Here is a 22,442-nt window from a genome sequence, read left to right as displayed (position 1 = left end):
AAGTGCCCATAAGTGTGTAACATAAGCACATAAGCACATACGACAATAAGACTATAAGTCTGAGGGAAAAAACCTCTCCTACCGAGAGTAAAAAGTGCCCCAGTGTCCTACTGATCATCGACACTCCCATATGAGCGTAGGCGTGAGGCGTGAGTCAAATACCCAACAAACCCCCCTGGAGTGAAGAGTGATCAAGAGTACAAGGATCATCCGCCACCAAAGGATATCAAATTTAAAGCATCACGAAATGCTTCAAATTTGTCACGAGGAAGAGCTTTGGTGAAGATGTCTGCCACATTATTGGTGGTAGGACAATAGACAAGGCTGATATCACCTGCATGTAGCCTCTCTTTGACAAAGTGATAATGGATCTCAATGTGTTTCGTGCGGGCATGAAACACTGGGTTCCGTGCCACTGCAATGGCACTCTGACTGTCAGTGAACAAAGGAGTAGGCTCCGTAACAGATACATCCAAATCAGCTAGCAAGCGTCTAAGCCATACGCATTCAATTGTGGTAGTGAAAGCTGCCTTGTATTCAGCTTCACATGACGATGTGGCAACAGTGGATTGTTTCTTGCTAAGCCAAGAAATGCAAGAAGAGCCAAGAAAGAAACAATTGCCACTAGTGGAGTGACGCGTATCATAATCACCAGCCCAATCAGAATCACTGTAAGTATGTAACTGCAGTGGTCCCCCCTTGGCATAAAGCAACCCAAGAGAACGAGTACCCTGCAAGTAGCGAAAAACACGTTTGACAGCTTGCCAATGTGACATATGTGGCTGATGCATAGACCTGCTCAAAGCTGAAACTGCAAACTGTATGTCCGGCCTAGTATTGCATAGATAGATAAGACATCCAACTGCAGGAGCATATGTATGTATATCAAACAAATCACTGTCATCATGTAATGACAGTTTCAGTCCAGGTTCCATGGGAGTACAAACTGGCTTGCAATCCTGAAAGCCAAACTTCTCAAGAAGCTGCCCAATATACCTTGATTGTGATAGCCCAATACCTCGAGCATTATGTATGAACTGGATGCCCAAGTAGTAATGCAAAACTCCCAAGTCAGACATGTCAAAAGTTTGCTGCAAATTTTGTTTGAATGCTGAAAGCTGATCAACATGTGTTCCAGTGAGCAAAAGGTCATCAACATAAAGACATATAATCAGCATAGATCCCCCTTCTTTACATACGTAAAGGGTAGACTCAGATGAGCTGTTTAGAAAACCCTGACCAAGCAAGAAAGCATCTATTTTTGCATATCAAGCTCTAGGAGCTTGTTTCAAACCACATAGTGCCTTGTTGAGCTTGCATACCAAATGTTCTGAGCCTTCAATTGCAAAACCAATGGGCTGCTATACATAAACTTCCTCTTGAAGTTCCCCATGTAAAAATGCAGTCTTGATATCTAGCTGATGCACTGTCTAACCATAATGTGCAGCCAAAGCAATCATAGACCTGGTGGTCGTCATACGAGAAGTAGGAGCAAATGTCTCCTCATAATCAATGCCCTTTTTTTGTGCGTAGCCTTTAGCTACAAGCCGTGCCTTGTTTTTATCAATGGATCCATCTGCTTTCCTTTTCAGTTTGTAGACCCATTTCGTTCCAATGGCTTTCTTCCCAAATGGCAAGGACACCAAATCCCAAGTTTGATTCTTAGTAATAGAATCTAATTCAGCTTGCATAGCTGCCATCCAATGCACACTGTGTTGTGCATCCTCATAACATTCAGGCTCTTCATTATCAAGAGTACTTGCTGCCATAATAAACTCCATGGTATGTGCTGAATCATGCAAACGAGTTTGCCTTCTAGTACGACCAGCCATGGGTGCATCCAAAGGACTATCTTGCATAGTCTGCAAATACCATCTAGGTAGCTGTCTAGCATCCTGACTGTGTGCAAGCTCTTGCTGAATTTCAGTTTCAGCATGATGCTGAATATTCTGATCAGCCAATGGCTGAATTTCTGCACTTTCCATAGGAGAAGCTGGCTGAACATTAGGTTCATTTTCTGAAGCTCCAGCTGAATCACCAAAAGTAATGGGCAGCAGCCCTTCAAAAACATCACGGGCAGCCTGATATGTGTCCAAACCAGCCAAGGATAATTCTGATTTTTCATCAAAAACAGCATCCCTGCTGACAAAAACCTTCTTTGTAATAGGATCATAGAGTCTGTAGCCTTTGCTCTCATTGCTATATCCCATAAAAATGCACTTAACAGCCTTGTTGTCCAACTTTTTTCTAAGTACCTGTGGAATATGGGCATAGTCAAGACACCCAAAGGTATGAAAGTGACCAACAGAAGGTTTACGGCTGTTCCAAGCCTCAAAAGGGTGTGATGGTCTTCAAGGCTTTGGTAGGGCATCTGTTCAAAATATGGCAAGCACACATGACTGCTTCCATCCAAAAACTATGAGGCAAGCTTTTTGCCTTCAGTATACATCTGGCCATCTCCATGAGTGACCGATTCTTCCTCTCTGCTACCCCATTCTGCTGTGGAGTATAGGCAGTAGTATACTGATGGACTATGCCCTTCTGCTGCAAAAAAGAATTCAGCATAGAGGACATGTATTCCCCCTCCTCGGTCCGAACGGAGAGTCTTAATCTTGCATCCAGATTGATTTTCAACAAGTGCACTGAAAGCCAAAAATGCATCATACACTTCTGACTTCTTTTCAAACAGTAGACCGAGCAAAAACGTGTAAAGTCATCAATGAATGTCACAAAATAATAACAATCACCCAATGACATGGTCTGCATAGGTCCACAAACATCTGAATGCACCAACTGCAATCTGGTTGTTACTCTGAAGGCAACATCACGAGGAAATGAGAAACGATGCATTTTCCCTAAAATGCATCCCTCGCATAAGTGCTCAAGAGGTCTCTCCAAGAGAGATAAGCCATCTAGCATCTGAGTACGCTGCAAAAGCATCAAGCTGCCAAAGTTTACATGCCCCAAACGAGCATGCCATAACTCCGCCTGTATCATAGTAGGAGTAAGAGTGGATGTCAAGTATGCTGACTGATCTACTGAAAGAGCATCAAACTCATATAAACCATGACACAAAGATCCTGTCAAGACCAAAGTCATGCGTTCTTTATCTCTAACCATGCAACGGTCATTATCAAATGTGACCTGCAAACCACAACGTGCCAAAGAAGAAATAGAAAGCAAATTCTTCTTGATTCCAGGCACAAATAAAACATCCTGCAGGCGGAGAATAGAGCCATCAATGGCTGTGAGCTGAATCTCCCCAATACCACGAACAGGGTATGATGCATTATTGGCACACTGTACTGATTTCCCAACGGGAGGTGCACTAACTGAAGTAAACAAATCTCTGCGAGATGTAATATGTCTAGAAGCACCACTGTCAAAGAACCAAGTGTCAGCATCCTCTGTAGAGCTAAGTGCTCTATCGGCCCAAGAGATGTCATAACTGCAAGTGTAAAAACAATAGTCCCTGTCCACAACAAAGGACGCGGACTCACTAGCAGTGGAAGGAGTAGTAGAAACAGACATTCCTGACTCCTTCTTCTCTTTGGCAATGCGCTTCCTGCACTCAGTGATATAGTGGCCAAGCTTCTTACAATAATGACATTTTCCTTTTTTAGCTTGCGTCCCTCCTTGTGTCTGATTCTGGGATATGCCCGAAGTGCCAGAACTCTGTGGAGGCTTTTTCACCTTGCTGTTTTTGCCTTTCTGTCTTGCCACAAAAGCCTGCTCAGAGACTATAGCATCCACACCACTATTTTTCCATGTTTGCTCCTCCTCTAGAAGCAAACTAACCAGCTGAATAAAAGTGAGTGGGTGCTCAGCAATCCTCATGGTGAGGTTCAATGGAGTATGAAAAGACAAGTACGAAGGAGGTAAGGAATTCAAGGTGGTGGATATCAACTGTGCATTCGAAAAATACTCATCTACATTCATGAGCTGCTCCCTCAAGTCCTGAATCTTATTTAAGTGATCCTGCATAGAATCACCCTCATGCATCTTCAAAGTCTCTAACTCTTTCTTCAAGAAAGAGATCCGAGTCTCATTCTTTCCTGCAAACATATGCTCCAAAGTCAACCATGCATCTCGTCAAGAAGATGCTGAACGAATGTGAGGGATGATGGACCGTTGAACTGCCAGAGCAATCAACGACAAGGCCTGTGCATCACGTGTATCCCAAGCTTTTTGAGCTGCAGTTCTTGGAGGAAGTGGCTGAGGTGGAGCGGGCTGAGGTCCCCGTTGTCCATGTGCGCCATGGGGAGGAGGAGTAACGAGAGCTACAATTCCCGGTCGAGTTTCCTCTCCACTGATATAATCCCATAAATTCTTGGCCACTAATACATTCTTCATCATGAATGACCAAAGAGAATAGTTGTTTCCGTCCAATCTGTCTTCCTTGGATATATACGTAAGGACATCACCTCCCTGATTTGCCATGATGACAAATTCCCAAAGACAAAATGAGCAATGTCAAAGCAGTATGGATTGGAAATCTGCAAATTTCCAGAAATTGCAGCAAACACGCTTCTGCAATTAATGTGCAAGGGCGTACTCTATCAAAAAACTATCTTTTAATGCACACTTCCCAAGGTGCAAACAGTGCACAGCAACACTGTTATATCAAAATCCCCAAAATTTTTGCCAAAATGTCTGTCAAAACAGTCTTTTTGTGACTGTACCAGCAGTTCATATGCAACTATCCTCAAAATACACAAAAGCCCCAAAATTTCTGATGATCCAGTCCAGAAATTTGCATCAAATTTATCCCACACTTGTGCTGTGCCTGCCACGTATGAACCTCCTCTTCCAGAGCTTTGTTCTGGGCTAAAATTCAAAATTTTTGTTTAAAATGTACCTGACATGGACAGGGCAGACGAACAGGATGACAAGCGGCTTAGGCGGTGCCCTGGCTGACGTGGACTGTGCTGACGAACAGGACGACAGGCGGCTTAGGCGGCGTTGTGGCTGACGTGGACACTGGGGCAGACGGGCGGCCGTTTGGGCGCTGACGAACAGGACGACAGGCGGCGAACTGACGAGCGGACGTGTGTCATCTGAATCTGCGCGCTGGCAGACGTCTGCGCCTGCATCTGACGTGACGCCTGACGACTGACGTGGCTAGGCAGACGTTGCGCTGGAGACAGGTTGCGTGCCCCAAGTTAGCTGGAGACGTTTGCGTTGTAAGCTGGAGGCAGGAAGCGACGTCTGACGAACAGGACGGTGCTTCAGACAGATGAGTGGGCAGCGCTAAGCAGGCGAGCGGCTCTCTGACGCTGGTGACTGTTGACGAACAGCACTGGCGTGTTGAAGATTGATGACTTGGAGCAGACGTAGAGCAGAGGTGGCTCGGGTGCGGTCAGGACTGCACATTGCATGCAGGAGCTGAGCTCAGAGTTGTGCTCTGATACCAAATGTGAGATGGAAGGATCGAGGTGCAGTCGGGATTCATTAGACAGTGTGAGAGTGAGAGACAGAGTGAAGCACGACACCCAAGAGAATAGACTGAAAGAGTGTAATCAGAAAGTACAAAGTACAACCCTTAAACCTTAGGGTTGTAAGGGGGTGTTCACACTCGACACACACTAAGTGCCCATAAGTGTGTAACATAAGCACATAAGCACATACGACAATAAGACTATAAGTCTGGGGGAAAAAGCCTCTCCTACCAAGAGTAAAAGTGCCCCAGTGTCCTGCTGATCACCGACACTCCCATATGAGCGTAGGTGTAAGTGAGGCGTGAGTCAAATACCCAACAACAATGTCCTTCTGAAGGGGTGTGAGTGCAATGGAGAGGCTAGAAGGAAGAGGTGACGGACTGAATGAATCAGCTGTGAAGCATGAGTGACAAAGGCAGCCTATAAATAGGCAAGAGAGTGTCTAGGGTGGCGCCCGGAGGGAGGGCACCGGTTGTTTAGGGTGGTGTCTAGTCCCTTTTTGAGGCTGTCTATTGTGAAACCCTAAATACAAATTGCAGGTAAAGGATTTCTCGATAGTGTTTCCCCTAATGATACACCAAGAGGTGGAGTGAATGGAGGGTAGATAGATGGTGGGATGGAGAAAGAGAAAGTGCTAGGAGTGGAGATGGAAGATTCAACCCCTAGTGTGGTTTGAGCGGAAGTGGAATATAATCTAAGATTTTGGAATGAGGATGTGAGTAGATCAGAATGTGGAGAAAATAGTGGTGGAATGGGAGGGAGTTGAGAAGTGTGGTTTACTTGCCCAAATAAAACAGATAGTAGAGATATACTGGATGAAGGGTAACTGCCTCGAGAGCCTCCAAGTTAACATATTGAAAATCATCCAAATCCTACACAACAAAAGAAGAAACATGAGAGAATTTTTGCTCATACAACTCGAAAGGGTTATACGAACTTGACACAAGGCCTGGTGGAGATAAAGGAGATGGCTCACCATACATACCAAATGTCATAATTTCTCCAAGATCAGAGAGATGGCCAGTCTCACCGATTGATCCAGACGGAGTAGTAGTAGTTGTTGGAGTGTAAACCGAACTGTATGTGATGCGCAAGTACTCCTCAAACTCTTCAGCTGTAAGATGACCAAAACGAGAAGAAGAAGATGGTAAAGGTGAAGATGTGTCTACCTCCTCCTCGAGACCATAATGTCTTCTCAGAGCCACCAATGATGGAGAATCCTGATAGGGCATCATAGGATCCGAAGAAAAAGGTGCCTAAGACATTATAAGTCAGAATCGAGTTGCATGTGAGTCTCGCACAAAAACTAGCCTCCACAATTACCACAAGGTACTCTTTAGAAGAGCACCGACTCTGATACCATGCGAAGATATGCTAGGGTTTGCATTGAGGAAACATAGCATGTATGACCAGCACCGAAATACAAAGACTCAGATAGAGACAAGTAAAACTCAAATCCTAAACGCAAAATGCCAAACACAAAAACTCAAAACTTAAACACAAAGACAAATACAGAGAGAAGAAACTCTAAAGTGAATGAATGTTATAAATAAATGTAAGAGTGCATAGAATGCCCAAGGGTAGAGCAATGCAGTGTTGGAGAGTGATGTCCATCGGAGATGGATTCCAAGTGCTGTGACCACTAGTCGGAGTGCGAGAAATATCAAACATTGATCACTGAAGTGTCAGGGAATTGACGGGACAACAGGAGAGCTGTTTGTTGATGTAGATGGCCTGCCTAGACAACAAAAATGCAGGTATTGCAGCAGTTGTCCGGTGGGAGAGATGGCAGCAACTTGTTACTTGGCACCAGATGCTCAAAAACGCAGGCTGATTAGGTGCTATGATGAGGGAGTAGATTGAGACTTTCAAACGGCAAGGCGATGGTTGAAAACATGCCAACCTAGGACTAAATAGTGATGGGTTGCAGTCGGTGATGGCTGGACAACAGTTGGTAGGTGGCTGATGGCTGAAATCTGCACAGTAGAGTAAGAAACTTGCTCAAAAGAATAAGGCTGAATGATGGGCAACCTATCTTTTTATAGATGTTAAAGGGTGTTCCAAAAAATTACGGTTTTGGGGAATCATTGAAACTCTCTCGAAACCACGTATCAAATTTGCGTTTTTCATTAATTAAGTGTGTTTTGGAGCTATTTAAAAATGCTAATCAGCTGTAAAGCGTATTTTAGCTCAACAAATACAAGGCAACATTTACTGCTACATTGGAATATGTATGGCTTAGATGCTTTTTGATCCATCTTAGTGGAAAAGTAGTCACCCACTCCCATCTATATTGATAGTTAGAGTGCCATGGTAGTTGCGAGGAATCTAGTATTTCATGCTCATACTAAGCACATTCAGGCTGATTATCATGATGTCAAAGAGAGGATCTATGTAGGGAAGATTGACTTGGTTTATGTCTCTACACAAGACAACTTGATAGATGTGTTTACAAAAGCTCTCTCTACAGAATAGTTTGAAGCCTTTTATGGGGCTTAGGCTTATGAATATTTGGAGATTAATCTGTTGTCAAGTCAAAAGGCATAGATTAGGATGATTGGGATGAGTTGTGTAAATCCACCCTTATATTATCATTGTCTAAATAGGTTTATTTTAATGTTGTTATCCCTAAATATAGTACTTGGCAGTTATGGGAAAAGATATGCAATCTTTATGACAAGCAAAGTCTTGTGCCACAGATGTATTGGTTGAAATATCTTATGGACCTTGGCATGAAGGAAATTAATTCTATGTTCCTCACTTGAATGAGTTTCATTCAATTTTCAGCCAGTTGACTTCGGAAGGCATTAGGTTCAAAGATCACCTACCTCTCTTGTTCTTTCTCATTACACTTCTTGAGTCATGGGATACTTTCCATACAGCCATGTGTGCCAATACTCCAAATAATGTAATTGCAAAGTTGAAGAAATTTGATGGAAGGAATATATCCAGATTTTTGCGTATCTATGCAGAGAAACTAGAGATGATTAGTGTTCTGCTTGATGAGATACCATGGTATTTTAGCAGGGTTGTGGCTCATGAGCTATGAACCCCAACGAATGCAATTTACATAAAGCATGGATAGACTTGAGATGATTTCAAGAAAGGCCTAAAAGATGAATAATACATAGAGGAGGCTGACAGGGTTACAAAAAGGTGCTCTCTTGAGTGGGTTGCAAAACCTACCAAAGGGCTTTCTCCTTCAGAATTGCAGAGGGAATTTGAACAACACTATAACCAGTTGATTGTTGTAGAGCAATTTACTCTGGAGACGGAGAGTATTTTATCCTTGCAAGGTGCATATTGTCATTACCAAGGATTGTTCACACCAGAACTATGAAGCAACACAGTAAGTATAACAAACCCCCCTCAAGTGAATGGTGTGTGAATGTATATAGAGAATCAACATTGAGTTGGAAAAACTCTTGGAAGATAATATAGCAAAGCAGGATGGAGCTGTCAACTATGCCTAGGGCTGTTGCCAGTCTAGCACAGATAGAGCCATGGGCAGTTTTTACCTTCTAGTTGGAGAAGGGTTTTTTTCCTTATGTGAACACTCGTTAGTGGGTGTGGTACTTCTCTCATTATCATTCTCACGTAGTGGATGTGACCTTCCAACAACTCTCTCTTTTGTTGCTATTCACTTGTTCATTGTGAGTGTGTGTATTGCTGAATCCTAACCTAACAACACCCATTCAAAACATAAGTGGAACACATAACTGCATCCGACCAAAATGTATTGGGCAAGTTCTTACTCTTGAGCATGCACCTGGCTATCTTCATTATAGACCAATTCTAATGTTCTACTACTTCATATTGTTGTGGGGATTAAGGAATAGTATGCTAGCAAGTAATGCCACGAGATGCAAGATAGTCAACAAATGGCTTGGAAAGATACTCATCCCTTTTGTTGGTGCGGCTGGTTCAAATGACTAAGCTGCTTTGGTTCTCCACCATAGTAATAAAATTTCTTGAAGCATGTAAAGAATTTTGACTTGGATTTGAGACCAAAAATCCAAGTATACCTAGAGTAGTCATCAATGAAGGTACTTACGTAATAGAAGCCTCCAATAGACTTTGTTTGCATAGGACCACAAATATCATTGTGGATAAGATGCAATTTTGATGAGCCACCAACTTGAGCATCTTTAGGAAAAGAGAAGTGATGCGTTTGACCGAGGAGACAACCTCACAAACATAATCACTTGGCATGTGAATTTTGGGAAGATCCCAAACCATATCTTTAGCATAACTTCACCGGTGCACAATAATTAATTGCCCAAAATTCACTTGGCATGTGAGTTTTGGGAAGATCCCAAACCATATCTTTAGTGTGTAACTTCACCAGTGCACAATAATTGATGTGCCCAAGCCTCTGATGCCATACATGAGTGGTTGCAATAGAAGCACTGGCTGAAAGAGCACGATCAACATAATTTTGGGTAAGCTGCTGGTCATAAGAATCAAGCCTGTAGAGGCCTTTAGTCAATGTACCAGTCAATACAATAGAGGAAAAATATCTGTTATCATAGACTGCACAACCATAATCCTTTGGTGAGAGTAACTTGTGTATTGTCCAGCCAGCATCCTCTCTTATTAGTCTGCTGTGCTGTCCAATTGCAAAAAAAGATACTTGACTGCTAGTGGCTACCATCAATAAAAGGTTATCTCCTCTAGAGAAAAAGACCATGTAAGTTTATCATTTGCATGTTGCAAGTTATTGCTCCCTCGCTTTGTGCAATCTTTCTTCAACTCTCTGATTTATGCCCATTCTTTGGAACATAAGTCAACTGTCTGATCTAGGCCTGCTATTTGCAACATAAGTCAGATACATTGCAAAGTGTAGCTGAGTAGCTGGGACTTGTTTCTATTTCTCCTACTTTTGTATTGGGTTTGTTATTAATTCTCCTTTACTTCACACATGCTGGTGTATTATGTGCACCCTGCAAGTTCTTGCTCTCTCACTCCTCAAATTTTCTTCAAGTCTCTTAAATGGACGCTTGTTTCTGCCAATGTAAGCCATCTTCATTGCAAAGAGTAGGAGTAGCTGGAACTAGTTTCTTTCTTTCCTACTTTTAATATTCTGCTTGCTATTCTATGTGTTGTTATTTTGATCACACATTCTGGTTTATACTTGAAATTGTAGGCTAATGATTTCAGTGGCTTTCATGAACTTTGACAGGGCTGCCATAATTCATGCATCCCTGGTGTGCAGTCTTTCAGCCATGCCTTTTGGTTCAGGTTCTTTGCATTGGCCTTTGAAGTGATATAGACATATTTTTTTACTACCAGGCTGGTACATAGAGTGCTTTTTTAATATATAAGTTGTTTCTCTTTGCATGAACAGTGTTCAGACATCCATGACTATAGGTATGGTGGAATTAGTGTATCCTCTTGGAGTATGTTTTAGATCTTTCCATCATCAATAAATTTATAAATTCGAGCTTGTGTCTGTCATGTTGCAGGCTATGGTGGAGACTTGACACCAGACCCAAACTGCACTTTGACAAATGTTCTTGTCATAACTCAATCATTCGCGAGCTTGATAATTGCATATTCCTTATTAGGTGTCTTTTATGCAAGGTAACATTGACACTTGGTGGCTGTTTGTTCAAGTTTGCTTTAGTTGCTTTTGATTTGTGCACATTCTTCATGATTGTTTGGTGTTAAGAGTAGTTGGAAAGTTGAATCTCTAGTAACATGTGAATATAGCTTTCCTTTTATTTAAAGGTTAAAAAAGGTAAAGTTTGGTTAAGCAAGTAAGGTTCCCGATACAAGCTTGCAGCCAATGGCTTTGAGAAAATCAAGCAGTAAATAACCTGGTTGTGAAGATTTTTAGAGATGTACTAATCTTTATGTATGGCAGTGAACATCCTCCTGTCTGATGTGAGCTTGGGTTGTGGTCCACTTGGTGTTTTCAAGAAACATGTGACTTGTATGTGAATGATCTGTTACAGTTTGGGCATGTGGGAGCATGCATGGACAGTGCTAGATAAAGGCCAAGCCGATGGGCAAAATGCTTATTTTCCTTTTAAGTTATCAAAAGGTGAAATGAGAACCCTTTAAATTCATGTTAGGACATTTAACGTTTCAAAGGGCTTATAGGTTTTAATGTTACAGAATGTGCATTTAAACATTGAAATGTTTGAAAGGGCTTAGACATTTTAATGCCACATTAAAAGTTGGGCAGTTTTCAATGTTATTTTAATGTGGACAGGGCCAACTGGCCATTTCAGGTCAAACTTGTGCGTGGAGGCTCTAGTGAGAATGTAACTTTGTGTTAAGTTTGGTCATTTTTGGGTTGCATGCAAGTGTATCTTCCATGTAGGGCTCTCTCTCTCCCATTCCAGTGTGGTATGAGAGCTGTAGCAGCAAGAGGAGATGCATGCTTGCTGGTTTTATGCTGTGAACAGCAAGAAGAAAGTGTTTGCAGCCATTGTCAGGTCTCTAGCCAGCAGGGCAGCAGCTCTAATAGTAGGGCAGCAAGTAATGCAGGCTGATACAGCAATGAGGAGGCTGTAAAGTTTGTCCACAGGCTCAAGGAAAATTAAAATCAGAGATTAGGGTCTATGGATGGCAGGAGGCTGTAAAGTTTGTCCCTAGCCTGCCATAGTCATGGTAAACCTGTTGATCAATGGTTATCAATCTCTATCTCTTCTTTCTCTCTCTTGGGTATGTAGACTCTGAAAAACAACTTATTGGAATTAGGGTTTGTCTATCTAGAGTAGATCAATGGCTAGGGTTTGTAGAGATTAGCCTTTCAGGGTATGTAATTGCTTACTAAAGAGATTCCAACCAAAATCCCCAAATTTCCCCTTGTTTTGGGTTGCCAAATCATTGAAGATCCAAGGCAGATATATTAGGGGAAATGTTTATAGACATGCAGGTTTGATTTCTAGCCATTGAAAGCATTGAATTGACCACCCAATCTAATTGCATCTTTGTATGCCTAAAGACAAGTAGTTTGAGTGTGTGATTGAGAAAGGTTCAAAGCTTATTAGTCAAGGTTGGTGAGAGCAACCGAGGACATGGCGATTGGAGTGAATGAGGTCCATCGAAAAGCAAAGCATTCAAGGAATCAATAGCGAAGAGAGTGTTGATATGTGATAGCCATGTTCATTGCATAGGTGGACCATAAGTGGCGCATGTAAATGCTTTTCTTCAATATTAAAGAAATACTATAAGGGGGGACTCACCTTGAGGGCTAATATGGTTTTGTCTTTTGTGCAAGAGTGCTTTAGCTCTCATGTTCTTTGTGTCTTGTATTCCTTTTAATGAATTATCTTGAGATGCACAGAGGTTTTGGCTTGCTGTATTTAGTGTACAGCACGGTAATTGTGAAACACGTTTCACTAGTGCTGAAATGCGAAGTGCCTAAAATGTTTCACTGAAACAAGAAAACGGCTAACTGAAACATGATTTTTAAATTAAAAAAATTTGAAATGGTTTTTTTTAAGGATTTTGGAAACACTATATATAGGATACCACCCTCAATGACCTTGTGTACCTGAAAAGAAGACATCATTGGTTGACATGAAAGGATTTGCATGGGATAAATATATAAAGTGTAGCTGATTGTTTATAAAAAAAACCATCTCATATGTATTTTCTATTAACATGTTTTATTTCATGTTGTCATCTCTTGGTTGCGAGAACTTAGTTGAGTTTGATGGAGATGGAGGGGCTTTGATTGCTTCCGGTCTTTCTATTTGAGTATATTTCAGTTTTAGATTGTTTAGGAGTGTGTTCACACTACATGCTGTCATATAGACCACACTCTACTTGCTGTTTGTGCAAGTTTGTCACAAAGAGCAGCCATTTAAGATGGGGTACCAATTGCCCATTGTTGATGACAGCCTTTTACAGCTCCGACTCTATCAAACACAGCCTTTTTGCCTTGTTCTGGCTTTCTTCAACATGTATGGAGCTTCTTCAGCTTGCAGTGCAGCATGTAGCCAATTCCTCTGTTCGGGCAGCCTTGTGGATAGCAGGCTGGATACTCTTTGTCTCACTGTCTCCATCACCGTCAATGTCACTATCACCATCAGTACTACTGTCATCATTTCAGCCTGATCTGGTGCCCTCACTGATGCCTTGGGCTGCGTGCAGGGACTGATCAGTCCTTTCCTTTGTATTCCATATTCTTTTCAGTCAGTGCAGGTTTCTTTCTTCATGTGTTGCTCTCTCTCTCTCTCTCTCTCTCTCTCTCTTCCCCCGGTGTCCATGGTTCTCTTCCATTGCACGGAAGTGAGTACACAAAGTTACCCCTTCAAGAGGAGATCCCCTAGGATGAAAACATAGATTTTCAGCTATCTGCCCCTTGCTAGAGACATAGATTTTCTGTGTTCTATTGATCCATATGACATAGATGGACCATTTATAGTCCTATCGTGAAGGTGTAGCTGATTTTCACCGTTCGGGACCATCTACAGAAAAACACAGGTTTTTGTGGGTGTTTGCAAGTGTTGAAGATGTCTTGTCACCGATTTAATGGCTTTGATGACTTTGACAAGGAGATCTCTCATCACTCCTCTGAGAGGTGATGTGATCATCATGAAGATCGGAGGTCCCACACATCTTCAATATCATTATAATGGCTTTGATGACTCTAACAAGGAGATCTCTCATCACTCCTCTGAGAGGTGACGTGACCATCGGGAAGATCGGAGCTCCTAGCCCCATTTTGAATGGAAACACTCTCATGACAGGTCACATAGATCGGAGCAGCCATCTCCTCCTCCCTCTCTCCATGTCTCCTGCAAGGCCTGTCCTTCAAGCCCTAGGATGCCTATAACGGCATAGTCAGTGTAGGTGCTTGTTCTTTACTCTCTTCCTAAAGAAGACCATTTGGATGGATCAAAATATTTGCTTTGGTCATGTAAGGTGGTATATTTTTTGACACCTTTGACCTTTGGGAGTTTTTTACCCACCCTATTCCTCGTCTTGTGGAGGATTGTAGAGTGGGATCGATGATGGATCTTGGGGCCCTATGGGGTCAACTCAATTCTAGAGCTTGGTCTTTCCTCTTTACGAGCTTATAGGATTATTCTAGTGCTTGTGCGTAGGTTGCGGTAGGTAGCGGAAGTGTGGACAAAGCTTGCTTCTTTATCCTATTAAAAGACATTTTCTCACTTGATTACTCTTGAGAAGAAATTACAGATGCTCACTATTGATGACTCTCCTTCCATGAAGGATCACATTGATAGATTGGTGGACATGAGGGATGAGCTTCCTTCCCTTGACAGATCATCTCTTCAAAGGATATTAATATGATTATTCCATGAGACGAGGTTATTTGAGATTCAAACAATTTCTCTCAACCTTCTCTCTCTCAAGCCCACACTTCTCTTATTTGTATGATCATGCATGTATGATGTATCCACTCCCATCTATGTAGTTATAAGTTGTAGGTAGTAGTAGCGCATGTTGCGCATGCATCATTAGGTTTTGGCATGTTACCCTCAAGTACTCATCTTAGATACTCTAATAGTATTGCTGTTTAGACTTGAAATATCTATTCTATTATCTTTAGTCCAAAATAGTCAAATTATTTTTTTTTCATACTAATATCGTAGCGTACCTTATGAAATCTTAAGGTACCATTTAGTACCGTATTGTATTGTATCTTTCGTACTTGACAACTATGGACTTGGAGCTTGATGAGCGTTTGAAGGAGGTAGCTAGTGGTTCTAGCTCCATGAACACTTTTATTGTAGGCACAAGAGGGGGGAAAAAGAAGAAGGAGAAAACAAAGGCCAAGAAGGAGACACTAGAGCATTTTCAGGCTTTGACATGGATTTAGAGAAACCTCGATGCCCACACTCTGGGAAGGGGACATATCCTAAGGAGAAGTGTTGGAAGAATTATCCTTACCCATAGTTGTCTTCGTACAATGTACGGTACGATACCATACCATATGATCTATATGGATTCGTACGTTAAAACGGGCCCTTTTTGGCCACCTCGTCTGCCCGTCCCAAGTCTTGCATTCCGCTTGCCTTTAATTCCACGCATTCCACTTGCCTGTGTGGCACTTTTTGGGGGGGGTGGGAAGCCTTGGATACCTCATCCGCCCCCTTTTACAACTATGTATTTCCCCTCCCCAAGTCCTCTTTGGATTCCATCCAGCCGACAGCCCTCTTTGACCATTGACCCCTCTTTGACTATTTGAACTTTGACCTTTCTCTCATCTACAAAAGGTGCTCCTCTCCTCCATGCTTCCACACCAATTTAGCAAGCATTTACCATTCTCATCTTCATCTCTTGGATCTTGAATGGACTTGTGATTTGTCATTCTCATCTCCCATCCCCTCTTTCCCGCACCCTATCAAAGCATTTGCCATTCTCAAATCTCATCTTCCATCCCCTCTATCCCACACCCTATCAAAGCATTTTCCATTCTCATCTCCCATCCTCTCTCTCTTACTCTTGCTCTTTCAACTTTACCCCAACCCTAGGGCCTCTCGAGTCTCCCTCCCTTTCAACTTTCAAGACTCAAGTTTCACGAGTCGAGACTCAAGCATCCTACTCTTCCTCTCTCTCTCTCTCTCACTCTCCCTCGGGCCTCTTTATTTGTTATCGGCACCATGACTCATGAGAAGCACAAGGCCTTGAATTTGCATGCGATCCATGTGGAGAGAGACACAAAGAAGTTTAACTCCCACCATTGGATATGTAAGTATTGCGGGAAGTGTTATACAAGTGGTGCAACTCGGCTTCTCCAACATCTTTCCAAGACGGGGGGGCAAGTTGTTCCATGCAAGGAGATCCCTCAAAACATTGCGGACGAGATTCTTGCCAAGATGAGAGGGGGATCCACAAGAGGAGGAGGAAGTGGCTTATCGGCACCAACTCCTATGCATACTAATGAGGAAGCATTGAATATGGGTGTATCTTCAATTGATGTGGGAGAGGCCTTTACCATTGGTGGTGGGGCCTCCACATCCGCATCCGGCTCCAATAAAAGACAAAGAGTGGAGGCTCATGCGGTGACGGAGAGACAATCCTCTCTCTCTCACGCTCTTGGTCATGTGCGTGGATCAGGCAACGACTTGTGGATATTGAAATTGCATGCATGGTGATTGAGTGCAATCTTGCATTTAATGTCCTAAAGCAAGAGCAATGGAAGAAGATGGCACTCTTCTTATCACCCTCGGATCTGCCTCTTCATTGGCCTTCCACCACATCTAGGATCTAAGAGGGTGTGTTAGATCCGAGAGGGGGTGTTAGCAGTCATGTTTATCATGCATTGTCATCTCTTGCCTGTGAGCCTTAGTCTGAGTTAGATGGGGACATTAGAAGCTCTGACATGTCTGTCATGCGCTTTGACGGAGGAGGCAGCTCATTCTAGAGTTTGCATTTCTTCTTTCAGTTGGTGTTTGGCACTTGCGCACCCTTAGATGGCTATGGACTGCCATATCAGCATTTATTATGCAGTCCCAGCATTTATTACTGCCACATCAGCAGCTGCCAGCATTTTTATGCCACGTCAGCATTTTTATGTAGGTTAGACAGCATTTATGACCCTATTTATTGCTGGTTGGCCAGTTTCCAGCATTTTAGCCTATTTATAACCAACCCCACTAGTTGACATATCATTCACTCCCTTGCGTCACAGGTGCTCCGTTAGGTATGTGCTGTCTTCTTTGTCTCCGATGTGGATAGTAGGTTGGATATTCTCCATCTTTGTCACCATCTCTGTCACCGTCACCGTCACCATCACTGTTGGTGTTGTTGTCATCATTTCAGCCTGATCTGGTGCCCTCACTAATGACACGGGTTGCATGCAGGAACTGATCAGTCCGTTCCTTTGTATAGCATTCTTTTTAGTCAGTGTAGATTTCTTTCTTTTCTTTCTTTCTGTGTGTGTGTGTGTGTGTGTTTTCATGGTTTTCTTCCATTGCACACTCTCATAGCAATAACATCGGCAATGTCATCCTAAGGCGGCCACAAGGAGGACTTTTACATTGCTTGAGTTGGCACTGACTTGTGTGGTGTTAGGAGGATGTGAAATTTTGATGCTTTGCTTAGCGTTTGATTAAAAGTTAATCAAATGTGCAAATGTGACTTGCACATGTGTAAGTGTTAATCAAATTTGCAAATGTGACTTGCACATGTGTAAGTGCAGGTTGATTATTTCACAATGTGGGACCTAGGACCTCAAGATATTAGTTAGTGCCAAAGCCAAGAGTGGTAACAAGTTATACTGGACAGGTACTAGGTGGTACTTGATGCCAAAATTTGGCCTAAACTATTTAATTAGCCCTAAGTGTCAATGGTGACACTAGAGAATTTGCACTAATTAATTGATTAATGCTAGTTGTGGGCTAATGAGTGCTTAGGGTCACTTGGGTAACAAATTGGCCCAGGCAATTTGATTATTGGCCAATCATATTACTTTTTTGGGCCATAAATAATAATTAACTAGTTCAAGGCTTAGTTGAAGCATTAACCGACATCTTTGTTTGATTGTTCAAAGTTTCACAATTTGTTGGGTCTTTTAAGCCTCCATGAAATTAAAAATCCAAAATCTTTAATCTTGGTATAGGAGATATTTCAAAAGTTTTTATAGTTCATGCACTTTTTGTATGCAATTCACTCATAGCTTTCATTGTTTTGATACCTCAACTCCTCCAAACTCCTTTTTGCACATTATCTCTACTCTATTCTAACCTAATTTAGAGATATTTTGAATTCTCTCAAAATGGACGGCAAGGGCAAGAAGAAGATGCCATCTTCAAAGGCATTTGGACAACAAGAAGCTCCCAAAGGACAACCACCCTAGCTTAAAGATGCACCAAAGTTTGGTGATGAGCAAAAGCAAATGTTACCTGTGGATTTGACACATCAACACAAGGCCGTCTTGGTAGTGCTAATCCAATGGTATGTGGATAGCCAGGTATGCATATAAGTATGGGGAAGCGATGATATGTTGGTGGAGGCACTATTTTCCATACTATGGTGGGTCAAGGATTGCATATAGGAATATATGGTACAACTCCTTATGGTATGCAGCGACCAATGCATGGTGTGCAAGGCCCAATGTATCTAGGTATGCTTGGTAATATGTATAAACCCATGTATGGCAGTATTGGCATGATACCTAGGTCACAAATTGTCATGTATGGGAATGCATTTGCACCCCCTGGTGCTTTGGGTCTCAAGAAATGCGTGCTGGTCATGCAAAGGCTTCATATACAGCAAATGCACCCTTTTTGTAGCAACTAGTGTATGATAACTTCCAAAGGGGTAGCAAAGGACTATGATGAGGGTAGAAAAACGGTAAAGTTTGAGGCCTTTAGTGGGACACAAGATAGACTAAAAACTTTTTTTTATTGAGTAGTTTGATGTAGCTTGTTCAAGAGGTAATTTTACCGAATCCTCAAAGATTCGAAAGGAAACTACTTTCTTGAAGGGGGAATTTGTATCCCAATGTACTTGATCAGAAGTAGGAGTAGCAGCAATCGTAACTCCTAAAGAGTTGGAAGTGATAGTAGAACCACATGTTGGTTGAACCTCTGTGGGTGCATTACAGCCTCTTGGCCATACCTTTGAATCCATGATAACTCCCTAAAATTCTTTTGTGGCCAATACATGCGTCATCATGTATGACCAAGTGGAGTTGGTACCATCGAGCTTGCCATCGACACAAAACATCCCAAATAGCTTATTTTGATTATGTGGTGTCTTTGCACACGTTGAATATGTAAATGCAGCAAGGTAATTGCTCAAATTTGTTTGAAAATGGACAGGGGAGTTATTGTCTTCAATGAAAAAAATGGTTGACAAATAAAATCAAGTGTGAAAGAGCTTACAACCAATGCAAATGTCTAGATGCTGTTTGGGTATCTGCACATAGAAATGTTGGGGCAGCAAGCTGAAATTGGAATCAAATTGGGTGATTGGATGAAAATCCTCGACTTTTTTGTGTAAATGTCAGAGAAAATGATGAAATTACACAAATTTAATGAAGATTCATAACTTTTTTGAGAAATTGCAAAAATTAGACAGGTTAGTTAAAAACTCCCAAATTTTTGTGTACTAAGTGCGTGAAATTGAAAATTTCTTTGAAATTCAAGATAAGATGGGCAAGATGGACTGGAAATTGCATAAATTTTTGAAAAACCCCAATTCAAAAATTAGGGTTTTTGCACTTTTAGGATTTTTGAGATTTTCTGCACAGCTGAAAATCGTAGAGATGGGCAAGATGGATTGGAAATTGCACAGTATTATTGAGCTTTTTTTTTCAAATTTGTACAAAATGGTGGGTAAGGCTGAGGACATGGTGGGTAGGCTAAGAGAGATGGTGGGATTGCGTGCATGATTGCATAGGAGATTGAGGGTAGGGTTGTGTGTTGGCTAAAGGAGATGGTGGGTAGGCTAAGAGAGGCAGTGGGGATTTGTGCAGGATTGCATGTGGTGTCGAGAGTTTGCAGAAGGAAAGCAAGAGAATCCACAGAAAAAGAAGACAAACAATTGAAGTAATTGGAACACAAGGAATAGTCAAGATCCCAATTGCAATCTGTATTTATTGTATTCGAGCTTTGGTTCAGATTTAATACAGCATATACAATCCCTTTCAAACAATAAATCTGAGATAATAGCTCAGCGAATACCAAATTTAATTTAGTCCAAAAGATTTGTAATGTGCTATATATCAATCCAAGCTCAAAACAATGTAATTCTGACCCAAAATAAGGCTTCAGACATGCATAAATCAGACTGGAACCAATGCAACCCGTATTTGTTAAAATACCCTGTCCCTTCCAAAGATCCCTGTTTTTAGCCTAAAATCCTTGTCTTCGATTACCTATGCCACCTGCGCTTCTGGATTCAGAGCCGCCACCAGCCTGGTCCACCCGCCAGCCAGCTGAGCCGCCTGTTCTGCCGCCTGTGCCCTGGTCCTGCAGCAGCTATGCTGCCACCAGCCAACGTCACCTGCAGCAGCGTCACCTGTCCATGGTCCAGCTCCACAAGGTAAAAGGAGATATTTATTCATTTTTTATTCAGATTTGAATTTCATATAGGGGCTTTTGCTCGGGCAGACTATTTGTGCTCGTGCACGTGTTTGGGATACATTTATCACAAAAATTTCTTGAATTTCGGGCCAGGAATTTGGGGCTTTTGGACTTAGTGCAGACATTAGCAAATGTACATCAGTGTCAGTCTGAAATAGACTGAAATTGTGCATTTTGGACAACAAAATTTTGGGGCTTTTGCATTTTTTGTGCTACGGAGAATTGATTTTGCATTGAATAGCGCGTATTGGACAATTTTGACAGAGTGTGATAAGATTTGTCAATTACGGTGTGGTGCTCGCTGTAATTTCTGGAAATTCTCAGATTTCCAGGTTGGTGGTTGAGCTTTAAGTCTTGCTCTTGTGCTCTTTGAACAGTGACATGTACCATGGCTAATCAGGGACAAGGTGATGTATTCACATATGTATCCAAGGAGGATAGATTGGATGGCAACAACTATTCTCTATGGTCTTTCATGATGAACAATGTGTTGATTGTGAAGAATCCGTGGGATTATGTTAGTGGTGGTGAAGTTCTTGGTGGAGTTGTGGCTTGTGTAACATCTCCTCCAGGAGGACGTGGTGAAAGGCCTGCTTATCCCGCTCCAGCTCAACCACTTCCCCAGAGATCTGCAGCACAAAAGGCTTGGGACACACGGGATGCTTAAGCGTTGTCACTGATTGCATTGGTAGTTCAACGGTCTATCATTCCACAGATATGGTTTGGAGCTTCTTCACAAGAAGCATGGTTGACACTTGAGTAGATATTTGCTGGAAAAAATGAGACGCGCATCTCTTTCTTGAACAAGGAGCTTGAGAATGTAAAGATAGATGAAGATGATTCCATGCAGGATCATCTTAACAAAATTTAGGACTTGCATGAGCAGCTAATGAATGTGCATGAGTATTATTCGGATGCACAGTTGATCTCTACTACTCTGAATTCTTTGCCATCCTCTTACTTGGCCTTTCATATGGCCCCAAATCTCACCATGAGAATTTCTCCACAGCCACTTACTTTCCTTCAGTTGGTTAGTTTGCTCCTAGAAGATGAGCAAACAAGAAAGAAGAGTGGTGTGGATGTAATAGCCTTTGAACAAGCTTTTATGGCGAGATAGAAGGAAAAGGAAAGCTAGTCTAAAAATGCTCCACAAAGTTCTGGGAGCTCAAGTATTTCACAAAGCAACAAGAAATAGGGGGGTATGCAAGCCAAGAAAGGCAATTGCCACTATTGCAAGAAGCCAGGTCATTATATTATGGAATGTAAGAAGCGCATTGCCAAGGAGAAGCAAGAGCCAAGGATGTCAGTTTTTGATGCACCTTTTATTGCTATTGAGTCCACATCTTTTATTGTAAACCGTGACTACTGTTTCTACACTAGCAGTTATGACTTTTCTTGGGTTGATAGAGCATCTAGCTCTATTGAGGATGCTAGCACTTGTTTTTTTGACAGTGGTGCTTCTAGGCACATTACATCCCGTAGGGATTTGTTTTCCTTTGTCATTGTAGCTCCCGTTTGGCAAGTCTGCGCAATGTGCCAACAATGCATCTTACCCTGTTAGAGGTATTGGGGAGATTGTGTTGACAACCATTGATGTCTCTACTCTCCATTTATAGGATACATTATTTGTGCTAGGCATGAAGAAGGATTTGTTATCCATTTTTAATTGTGGTATGCAAGTCACATTCGATGATGACAAATTTATGGTCAGGGATAAAGAATTCATGACTTTGGTTTTGACTGGCACATTATGTCATGGACTCTATGAGTTAGATGCTTATTTGATTGATTAGTCGGTCTATTTAGCATATGCTCTTACTCATACTATGTCACAGGCAGAGTTATGGTATGCTCGCATGGGGGCATGCCAACTATGGTAGTTTGATGCTTATGTAGCGTACATAGATGCTAGATGACTTACCTCTCTTGGAGAGACCTCCTAAGCATATTTATAAGGGATGTATTTTGGGAAAAATGCATCAATTCT

At 42.0% G+C, this 22,442-nt stretch overlaps 1 protein-coding gene across 3 annotated transcripts in view; it reads left to right on the top strand.

The window, feature by feature from the left end:
• Nucleotides 1-22,442, top strand: part of LOC148022306 (uncharacterized) — a 160,610-nt gene that overhangs the window by 41,983 nt on the left and 96,185 nt on the right. For all 3 annotated transcript variants that reach the window (XM_087697940.1, XM_087697939.1, XM_087697941.1), the window contains exons 4-6: nt 10,621-10,679; nt 10,786-10,808; nt 10,904-11,021. In XM_087697940.1, the coding sequence (XP_087554066.1) occupies nt 10,621-10,679; nt 10,786-10,808; nt 10,904-11,021 (200 nt within the window). The remainder of the gene's footprint in view (nt 1-10,620; nt 10,680-10,785; nt 10,809-10,903; nt 11,022-22,442) is intronic.

This window comes from Lygodium microphyllum, chromosome 17, assembly GCF_053477565.2.
Source record: "Lygodium microphyllum isolate KBCC chromosome 17, Lygodium_microphyllum_v1.1.10, whole genome shotgun sequence".
NCBI classification, from domain to species: Eukaryota; Viridiplantae; Streptophyta; class Polypodiopsida; order Schizaeales; family Lygodiaceae; genus Lygodium; species Lygodium microphyllum.
This window is presented reverse-complemented; position numbering and strand designations above follow the sequence as displayed.